Genomic DNA, 11,345 nt, shown 5'->3' with positions numbered 1-11,345 from the left:
GAGTCAGTGATGTCCACTAACTCCATCCACCTTCCTACAAATAATGTTACTATGGATGAAGATAGAAAAAGAACCACTTTAAATAATATATGTGATTATGCGAAAATAAGAAATGACTTTAAAAAAATCCAGGATTACACACTGTGTATTCTCTGCACAAACACAAATACCATGTTCAATCTGTTTGGTTAAACTGTTAAATGTTTACATTTACTTCACAAACACCAAATGCAGAATACATTTATCCATCACCAGTAAGAAAAACACACAAATTACAACATTTAATATAACGATTCTTCATATGTAAAAAAAGGCATTTTTGTAGCAATTACATACAGTGCATCAAGAGTAAACTACATACACACATTTTCAGGACTCACTATCAAATGTCACAACAACAACTTTATAAGAACTACATCCTTGCACACTGATCAAATAGATAAAAATGACAGGTTAACAATTTTTCAAGTCTGTCTTAAAACAGCAGTCAGGTGCCCAAATGAACATTGAAACATGTTTTTCTTGCTGTAATCATTCCCCCTGTTCATACTGACCATTAAAAGATCCCTTCAACTGCGCTTTCAATGGAAGTGATGGAGGACAAAATCCACCCGTTTTGAGTAAAAATGCATTTAAAAGTTTATCTGAAGCCTATATGAGAACTTTTAAATACATCTTTGCCGAGAAGGAGGCTTGTGGATTTTGTCCCCCATTTGAACAGGAGGAATGATTACAGCAAGACAAAACTATTTCAGTGTTCATTTGGGCACCTGACTATTGTTTTGGAAAACACTTGAAAAACTGCAAACCCATCCTTTAAGCTTGTGTCTGTCTTCATTTTCACCGTTGTGGAAACATTCAGGAAAAGAACAAAAAGAAAGAAATGCTTCAGATGACTACGCTGGTGCTGCTATGGGAACTTCTATCCTAGGAGAGAAAAGAGACAGAGGCAAGGTTTAGTTAAAGCAGGAGATGATTCAACACACATAAGGAGAATGAGAGACCAAAAAGATGAAGAAATTAACAAGACTACTCATTTACAGCCATGCTAGTAGTCTGTGAAGCTGCATTTAGGCACAGTGGTGCTTTGAGCTAAATGCTAACATGTTCATAATGACAATGTTTAGCATGTTCACCATCTTAGTTTAGCATCTTAGCATGCTTATTAGCACTAAACATAAAGTATAGCTGAAGATGATGGGAATGTAATTAGTTTAGCAGGTGTTTGGTCATAGACCAAAGTGTTGGACTTCAAAATTTGACCTGATGATGGTGCTCGAGGAAAAGTCAGGAGATCAACAAAGTTATTACAATTAATCAGGTGTAAATGTCTAAATTTTGCACATCAATATTATATTATTATTTCACATGAAGTGAAAAGTTTGACCTGTTGGTGGCACTAGAAGAAAAGTCAGGGGATCACCAAACTCTTTAGGATTCATCCTCTGGGCACCGTGAATGTCTGTACAAAACGTTATGGGAATCATCTAATATTTGTAGAGATAATTCAGCCTGGAACAAAGTGGTTGGACCGACCAACCAAACAACTGACATTGCCATCGCTCACTGATAGCATGGCTAACAAATGACAAAAGAAAGAAGTCGAAACTAGAAAAAGAAAAGGAAACTAAGTGGAGATAGAAAAATGACACAAAGAGAATCATTCTCAGCACACTATTTATACAGAGTGTGTGTCAATATTTGTGTGTGGCTCTTACATAAAGATGGTTGTAGTTCCTTTGCCCGTTACCGTGTCCAGGCTGGATCTCAATGGAGTTGTAGCTAGGGGGCTTCTCTGGCCAATCCTTCCCTTTCCCTCCCTTTCTTCTCCTGTTGTCCTCTTCATCTGAGCTCCAGGACCCTTTGCGACGCTGAGGAGGTGAGTAGCTCCTCTCCCTCCGTGCTGCTCTGCTGTGCAGCTCCTCCATCAGGTCATCACGACTGTGGGTTCGTGGCCTGGACCCACCTCCTCTCCTCCCTGCTGAGCTTCCTCTCTCATTTCTCGAGCCCCTGTGTGGCGCTCTCCCTCGCCTGTTATCCCAGTCGGAGTCGTCGCTGTAATCACGCAAGATCCCCCGCCTGGGAGGAGAGACGTCTCTGTATCTACGACTGTCTCTGTGGACGCCCCTTTCCGAGGGGATTGTGCTCCCACTGGACTGGCTAGACATTCTGGGGACACCCCTGACTCCCTCTCCACCTCCAGGCCCCCTGTGTGAGGAAAAGCTGGGTCCGCGCTGGATGATAGGAGGAAGGGTGATCACCCTTCTCTCGATCCCTCTCACTCCCATGTCATCCAGGGCTGACAACATACTCGGAGGCCCGGGACTGTAGGGAACTGCGGGAGGAGCCTGCTGGGGCTGAAGATGAGACTGTAATGGCGGCATATTTTGGACAACATGTGAAGCCATTGGAGGTGGTCCTGCATCCAGCCCCCTCACCTGGTTCTCCAGGTAGTCCAACACCTGGTTGGTGCCTTGAACACTGCTATGCACACTGCCGTTCATGTGGTAATGGTGAGGAGGAGGAGGAGGGGGCTGCTGCTGCAGGGCCATGGGTGACAGCTGCATGGGAGCCATGGCAAAGTTCTGTTTGACAGGGTGGTCCGAGTACGAGCCTGAAACCAAAGTGACAGTGAGCTCAGTTAAAAACAGAAAGTGGGGAGACATGAATAATCTTAATTACATATTGATCAGTCTAAACAAGGGTGTATAATTTCCAGAATTTTTGACCAGATGGTAGCGCTAGATGAAAACGGTCACCAAAGTTATTACAATTCATCCTGAAGGGGACATGAATGTCAATGGAAATCTATCAAAAGGTTTTGAGCCATTTCGCTCAAAACCACAAACGTTGACCTCACAGTGTCACTGGATGAAAAGTTGGAGGATCACTAAAGTCATTAGGAGTCATCCTCTGGGGACCAATGATGTCTGTACAACATTTCATGGCAATCCATCCAATAGTTTTAGCCTGGACAAAAGTCAAGCATTTATTTTAGTGTGGTTAGAAATGTTGATCAACTCATTTGAGATGTTTATTTATTTATATTTATATTATTACCATCACCAACTTAAAAAGCAACAGTGAGTTCTTTGTGAACTTTTAGACTTGGTTTTCACCTCTCAGGCTACATACAGGCTGCCCTAAACCTCAGAGCCTGAATGCCATCTGACACAAAGATCTGCAGACACTACACAAGCCTACTGTCATCTCTTTTGCATGTTTTTGGGTAAACAAAAAACATCTTTTTCATCAATATTTTAATTTATAGTTAATATTCTCATAAAAGAACTTGCAAGAACTGAACATCAATCAAAGACAAGTCATGAAAGGACACTGTTCTTTCTGTAGTAAAGATTCAAATATAACATCTATCAGAAAGTGGGTTTAGTTCATTAAAAGCCTAATACAGCAATTTACATGGATTTGTATTGTTGGTCTACCATCAAAAGCATGATAACCAGAGTTATAGTGTGTTATTTGCTGGATTGATATAAATGTAATATATAAATGCTGGAAATAGCATTCATAGTCTCTGTTTTTTTTTTTCATTGTGTCTTCCCACTTCTGAAACCAAACCAAACACACGATCTTGGGTCTAGGCAAGAATGGAGCAACAAAGTATTCAATAAAGCATTAAAATAAGTCCTTTGTGCTTTTGTGTCACTCACCTGAATACAGTATGGGAACGCCCTGAGAGGAGGCATTGGAGCTAATGGGAGCATAAATAGGTTGGCCGTTCATCCAAGGAGCCATAGCCTTCTGAGCCTGTCGCATCATCCGGTGCTGCATCACAGCTGAGAAGAGAGACGGTTAAAGGTCATGATGTGTGTGACTCAACTCTGATATCGGTGATGACGGAGTAGATTTTGGTTTATGGGTTTGCATGAGTACAGATTCTATATCAGAAACCATTTTGTCTATGATGCACTTTGTGTTTACGCTTCTATGCTTATCAGATCCTGCACCACTTGACAGTTTCTCGTAATTTCAAAAGCAGCAGATAATGATCTAAAACTGAATTTACTGATGCTTGCAAAGTGCAAACATGAAACATGATCCACATTGTATAGGGTTCTGCTTTAATCAATAAGACACATGTTAAACTTACAATACTGTACTTGAATTTTTAAAATTTTCTGTCATATCATTGAAATGGACCATCTGATATGAGATTACGTGACACACAAAGATACCACATGTAGATAAAGACTTCTGACAGCTGACATTCAAGAAACACAAACCATTGCTGCTTATTACACGTTATGAAACAAAACAAAAAGGAAGTTTCTTTCTACACATTACAGATTAGACACCTATATATACACACAACACATTTAGTGTTCATGTGTTAAATAACATCTTTCACAAGTCATGAAATAATAAGGCAACATAAGACAAAATACCAAAATAAAAAATAAATAGTTTATATTAATACATTATATATAAACAAAATACTTTATAGCCAATTTCAGCTCATTGTTCAGCTTTCCGGTTGCAACTATACTGTTTTGGTTCAATCTCACTGCTCTAATAGTGTTGTTTTCGTCTGCAGCAGGCAGCTTTTTTCAGGAAAAAGCAGGTTTAAGTCACATACTGATAAAGGCATTTTGCTCATCAATACCAACATAACAGTGTCCGATTTCCAGATGTAATGGCAAAACAGCACACCTCTGTTAAAAATGGAGTGTTGTATACAATAATTTAGATTATTATTTACTGTGTTAATATTATAAAAGAAGGCTGATACTGTCCCGATTATGTGGACTGATCACAGTAAATACACTTTCTTTATGAATGTCATTATAAAATTCATGACTTCCACTCTCAGTTACATCCACTCAGGTGCCAGTGCCAATAGCAGACCCTGACCTCATGTTAACTTACACTAAAATGATCCCAGTGTGGTATAAAGATTTTAAATATGTGAAGAAGAGATCACAGATCGCAAGAGAAAAACTTTGCTCAAGCACTGTAAAGTGTGATGTAGTTTGATGGTTTCACACTGAAGGAGTACTGAACTTTCTGGCTCCTGACTTGCTCATGCCAATTTGCCTCATAACCAGCTGTGGAAAAAAACCAAAAAAACCCAAAAAAAAAGCATGTGCTGTACCTTTTTCCGGGCAGCAGCATGTCTGTGGACAACACGGGCAGCGGACGTAGCAGCAGCACTTCTGCGGGCAGCACTGACAGCAACATATGCAGAAGAGCATGATGAGCAGGAGGGCACCGATGATGATTAACAGGACGGTCAGCCAGTCTGGAACAGGTCAGAGGTCACAAAATTACTGATAATTCAATCTCTTTCTTAGTTCACAAACACATTATCCCCAGAAATGATATTTAAGCTCCATGTGACTTTTGAGTGTAACTTACGGTACACAATGAGTTTAACTTCACGATCCGGGTCCCCTGTCGTGTCACCAGGTGCATCAATATTGCAGAAGTACACACCATTATCCCACCACATCACCTCACTGATGACCAGGTCAGCCTCTGTTGACACATAAAACAATAATGTCAACATATATCTTCTGAACTAGCAAAATCCAAATAAAATGTTATGAAAAGAAAAAGATATTCAAAAAAAGCCACAAAATCTTGTTTTAGTTGCTTTTTTCCTGAACAATATATACTCAATTTAGCTTCTCCAGTTCTGCTGACAAGACCATTAATTAGGCAAAATAGTGCACTGATTGGCAAATATTTCTATGTTAACATATGTTCACTACAATAAAAACTCTGAATTAAAAAAAAAACATACTTATACAAATTTTTCCTTATTTTTATGCAGATTTATGCAACTTGTTTGGTGTCCTAAAATCTTCTTAGATCACAATTCAGTGGAGAAAGAGAGACTCTATTGACAGTTTATAGCAACCTTGTTATTATGATGGGTTCACACTTACTGTTTTGAATGGTAATTTTGCGTTCTCTGTAGTCTGCTCCCAGTATGGGCTCATTAAGGCCTCTCTTCTGCACCACTGTGCGAACTGTGCGCTGGCGGTCTGGGCAGTCATTGGACGGGTCCTGACCCAGCTGCAGAGCGGCCTGATAGGCTTCAGAAACAGAGCGACACAAGGATGAAAGATGCTAATTGTTTCCAAGATCGGAAGATTAGCATTTTCCTCAAAGCTCAAACCTCCATCACATCTGTGGCATTTTGACTCAATCCTTCAGGTGTGTAACTGCAACAACCAGCTGATTAACTTTAATTTATAATTTTGAAGATTTTCATTTTAATAAATGTCTTTTAAGTCACTATTTATTGCTGAATGAGGTAACACAATGGTGATTGAGCCTATGGCCCACTGATAAAAGCTCTTGCATTTGCAGTATTATGAGTATTACGAACCGGGTGTCCGTGGCAACTTTCCCACCATTGAAAATGTTTTGTCATTAAAGTTCAAACCTTCAAGTTTACCATTTCATTTAAAACTGCCAAACACCCATATAGAAGCAAATAACCAGAATATTTGCTGTTTTGGTAATTCATGTCCATGATGATATAAAAGGATCAAACCAACACTGGTAGTCATAGAAACGAAACTAATCTTCAGTTCTCCAAACAGTACGACTATTGTGATAAAGATCACTGTCTATGTAAACTACCATTTTTTATGTACACTGCTATGTTTTTTTTTAACTATATGCTGTGGTCTCCCTCCACCTGCAGTCTCACCTGTGGAGTAGTAATCAAGCACTGGGTCTTTACAGAAGGATTTGTATCTCCAGGTGACCAGGACATCCTGAGGGTTCGCTGAAGTGGAGTAGTCGCAGCGCAGAATCACAGAGGCAAACAGAGTCGTAAACCTCTCAGTCTCTGGAACGTTCACCTGGATGGAGAGCAGCTCTGAAATAGGGAGGACGGAGAATGAGATGAGATGGAAGTTAACATGTGTAACTTACAAAGAAAACCTCTTGTGTGTTTGTGTCAAGGCTTTGCTCCTGAATGCTGGATTGATAAGAATCTGACCAGACTGGTTAACAGTTTACTCCAGAAGTCGTTACCTGTGCACATATTTTACTATAACATTAGAAGCAATAACAGCTGTCAATCATGATCAGGTGTAGAGTTTAGGACAATAAGCTAATGACAGGTGACCTCTTATAACTGAGAAAAGTATCAGTTAGGATCTAAGGTCAAAATCTCTCTCTTTGAAATAGTCGTCCAAAATTGTGACGTGTTGGTAGTTTTTCTTCAGTTGATTAATGTCTCCAAATAGAAAAATAGAATACTTTGTTAATCACAATGAAACATTTTGACAGCCAAATCACATAAATCACATCATCAACAATGGACACTCAAGGATGTAGGTAAGAAAACACAGACAATCTGAGCTAAATTAAAAACTACGACCATTACGAACCATTTGGACCAACAACACAGACGTGTAAAAATCTGACACCAAATCTAACCTTCTTTGACAGCTTAAATTTGCTTTTGCTGTTTTCACAGAAATTTTAAGATGTTGATCTGAAACTATTTCTCAATCAACAGAAATTTCATCTGCGACCATTTTAAGTTTACTTTAAGACACTTTTCATGAAATTTGTGCTGATTCCAGCCCCTCAAACTTGAAGACTTTCTGTTTTTCATCAAAAATCAACATTCAGTTGATTAATCAATAATACAAAGGAACCATTAGTCACAGTCCTACTCAGATAAAATAAAGTACATAAGAATCTGTCCTTGTACATCATTGTCAACAAAATGTTTACTACACATAGAAACAGAGCTGAAGCAAATAGTCAATTAATAGATTATTTGAACAACAGAAAAATAACTTTTCATAATCAATTAAACATTTAATGCTCAAAATTCTCTGCTTCCAGCTTCTTAACTGTGGAGATTTGCTGTTTTTCTGTGTTTCATGTGATAGTTAACAGAAATATTTTGGGGTTTGGCTGTTTGGCCAGACAACACAAGCAATTTAAACGGATCACTTTGGGCTTTAGAAAATTATAATGAGCATTTTTCACAGTTTTCAAGCAATTTATAGACTAAAGGATTAATAGATTAATCGGCAAAATACTGAATAGACACGCAACTATTGATTATTCTCATTAACAGAGAAAGTGAGCAAATCATCACACTCGAGAAGCTGACACCAGATGATGTTTGATGTTTTTGCTTGATAAATCTTGATAAATGACTTTAAAGTGTATTCAATTGTTGATTCATTTTCTAATCAACTAGAATAATTGACTTATCATTTCAGATCAACAGCAGATTTACCATAATAATAATAATAATAATAATAATAATAATAATAATAATAATAATAATAATAATGTGATGTACTGTTGTGTGTAGCTTTGAGTACAAATCCTTGAGTACAGCTGATACATCATTGTGAAGAAATGTTGACTACCGTAGTCAGCGTGAGCTGATGGATGTTATCATTTTAGAGAACAGGCCAAAAAAAATAGTAGTTGTGGTAAAGTCACGTGACAACAGACGGCCTTGTCTTGTTTGCACCTGTCGATAATTAACTTGTCAACTTCCCAGTTTCGATTGTTTGATCAAGTGGCTTCACTCTACAATAAACTGATAAAACAGATTATACCTGGATTAAGTATGAACTTCAGGCAAAAGGTGTGTTTACTATGTGGACTTTAAAGCCTCACCTGTCGGCAGGTAAACCAGCAGAAGCGCCATCAGTATCATTTTTCCCATCTCGTTGCTCTGTATCCTTCCGCGGAAGCTTCACTGTCCTGACGACGATTTAAAATCCACTGAAAATCCTGAACATCTGTAGAAAAGCGTCATGTAGGCGCTGCTCTGCATAGTACTCCCACGTTTTCACTGAAGACGACACGTTTTTCTGGCCATGTGTATTATCTGTGGTGAAAGACGAGTGTTTACAGACGAGTCGACGGACAACTTCCCCCAAAGCAGTCGGACTATGATGGAGGCGGATCATCACCACCTCCCCTTTGCCCAGCTTCAGGTGACATCACTGAGCCCGCCCCCCCGACAGGTGCAGCAGGAGGAGCAGGAGGAGCACACAGTCCCGACGACAGCAACAACCTGAAAAAATAGCTACTTAACCCTCACATACTGTTCATATTCGGACCCTTCGCAGCATAAAGCGGGTTATTCTTGACCCGGTTCAAGTATTCCTTTATAAATAGTCCCTATATCAAATTTTGAACCACAAATGTATTTTGCATCCATATCCTGTATATCTTATCAGTCATTAACCTCCTCCATTGCCCGGACGTCAGATTTAAAGCTACAGTGAAGATACTAGTATCAAATGAAACCAGGAATCCATTGATACCAACCTTGTCATGCTAACCTGTTGCTAACGCTCCAAAGTTATGCTCAATTTTGGCGAGGGAAAAACTGCCATGGCCATTCTCAAAAGGGTCCTTTGACCTCTCACCTTAAGATATCTGAATGAAAATGGGTTCTATGGATACCCACAAGATATCTCCAAATGTCAAAAGTTTTTGAAACCAAATCACAGTAGTAGTACAGGGTGTTGAGGTTTAATGTGGTATTTTGGAGGGATTTTTGACCATTTTTATAATTTCTCAAGTGGTCAAAAATGGTTAAATTTTGCCCCAAACCTGTATAACAAATGGTATCAACCCCAAAATTGCTGCAACAACTTATGAGACACAATTGAGCATGGGAATGACCATCATATACTTCTATCGTAATGTTATCATAATGTTCTAAGCCCTTACACATTCTTCACATTTTGAATAGGTGCCTAACCAAAACAGTGTTTATTACAGATTTATTACTAGAAAAAAATGACACACAGTGCTGAGCTCAAATTAATCTTCATGTTCCCAGCTTTTATGTAGCATATACTTTATGTAGCATATACTTGTGACCTGCTATCTCCCCCTAAGGAGGTTATCTCCCTGCTGTCCCCCCAAAAAATGGATCTATGGTAGGAGGTAGTACTGTTGATCTGACTACCAAACACTTACTTTTATTAATAGTTGACTAATATAGATATTATTGTGTTTTTTGCGCATTTATGAACTAGGCCCCTGCACACACAAAATTCAAATTTTGGATCCCAAGATAAAAAAGGTAAAGACTGTATTTCACGATCCACAGTCAGTGTTGATGAGGTTGGCTAAACAACTAACTTTGAGAGAATCAACCTGGTAATCTGGTGGCACAATTACATATATTACAAATTAGTAATTTGAGTGAATTATTTGTGAGAGCACAATCTATCATTTTATTTTTCCCTCCAGACAATTTCATGGCTCCACGCTCTCATTGTTTCAGTTAGTCTCTTTCATAGTTTTAATGGTCCAAACTACAACATGAGAGAAACTGGGAGCTTAACTAGCAGATTAGTCATTAATATATCAGTAAATATTCTGTTCTCTGCTGTGTTTCCTTGAGTCCACTGCTCCTGATGAGTGTAATCAAATGCTATTTACATACCAGATTAATACACTCTTTATATGAATGTTCATCAGTTATAGGGCTTGTTTGTCCTCAGCAACGTGACAGAAAAATCAGTTATATTAAAAGAACAGAAGCTCAGATAATCTGATTGTAAATCAAACAAAAAAAGAGAAGCAGGTCGCCTCCACTGGCATGATGGTTTTCATTTGTCCGTTGGTGGCAAAACGCCCGAGTTTAAAGTTCACTCTCTGGGTGAGTCATGTTGAACGAGTGTCGGAGCTCTTTGTGTGGATGTTTACATCCCTTATCGAGGACATAGACCCTGGCGAGTTTTACAGTTGACACAAAACAAGCCCGCGTGAGCTGAACTCAAGTGCTGCTCTCAGCTTACACAAGTGTGCTTGAAATCCTGTGAAAAATGCTGCATGGATGAAAAGCTTTGCCATCACATCTGTGTCTGGCTCCACTCTGAACTCAAAGACGTGCCAGTTTGTAAATTCCTTCCTGGTATTTTGTTGTTAGTAGTTTCGAAGAACACACAGTACCATTCATTTTCTGTCTTTTTGACTGTGTTTTGGTACCCAGGGAACACAAAACAGGTACACTGTGATGTGCAGGCTGTGTTGTAGAGCGCTATCAAATGTTCATTTAGTCTCATTTTGCTCTAAATAAACGGTAGTAACATTTAATTGCTCACAATTCATATGTTGTGAGATTATGTTGTACCATTTAGCCCATTCACAGCTTAATGTATTTTATGCATAATTTAAAGTCATACACATGATTTACATGGTAAAGTGTGCTGATTGTGTGTTTCTGTAAATGAAGGTTGTGAGTAAAGCTGTAGTGTTGATTTAGTTGTGTATTTTTGATAAGCAATGATAAAAATACAGGCAGACTCTGTCCAAGTTACATATACATTATCACAACCATTATCAGACACAATAACCACTCAGAG

General features: G+C 38.8%; 1 protein-coding gene across 2 annotated transcripts; it reads right to left on the bottom strand.

The window, feature by feature from the left end:
* Window positions 1-730: 730 nt before the first annotated feature.
* Window positions 731-8,956, bottom strand: ildr1b (immunoglobulin-like domain containing receptor 1b). Of its 2 annotated transcripts, none has more exons than XM_044366860.1 (8): window positions 8,632-8,956; window positions 6,683-6,853; window positions 5,910-6,059; window positions 5,377-5,496; window positions 5,114-5,260; window positions 3,672-3,797; window positions 1,719-2,614; window positions 731-927 (listed from the first exon to the last, which is right to left on the bottom strand). In XM_044366860.1, exons 1-8 carry the CDS (start codon window positions 8,678-8,680, stop codon window positions 889-891), a joined length of 1,698 nt encoding a protein of 565 aa, XP_044222795.1. In that variant the 5' UTR covers window positions 8,681-8,956; the 3' UTR covers window positions 731-888. The 2 variants fall into 2 exon arrangements, with proteins under 2 accessions (XP_044222795.1, XP_044222796.1); XM_044366861.1 differs by having other exon boundaries at window positions 731-922.
* Between the last annotated feature and the right edge of the window lie 2,389 nt (window positions 8,957-11,345).

This window comes from Thunnus albacares, chromosome 11 (assembly GCF_914725855.1).
Source record: "Thunnus albacares chromosome 11, fThuAlb1.1, whole genome shotgun sequence".
Lineage (NCBI taxonomy): Eukaryota > Metazoa > Chordata > Actinopteri > Scombriformes > Scombridae > Thunnus > Thunnus albacares.
Note: the sequence above shows the minus strand (reverse complement) of the source record. Positions and strands in the feature narration are given on the sequence as shown.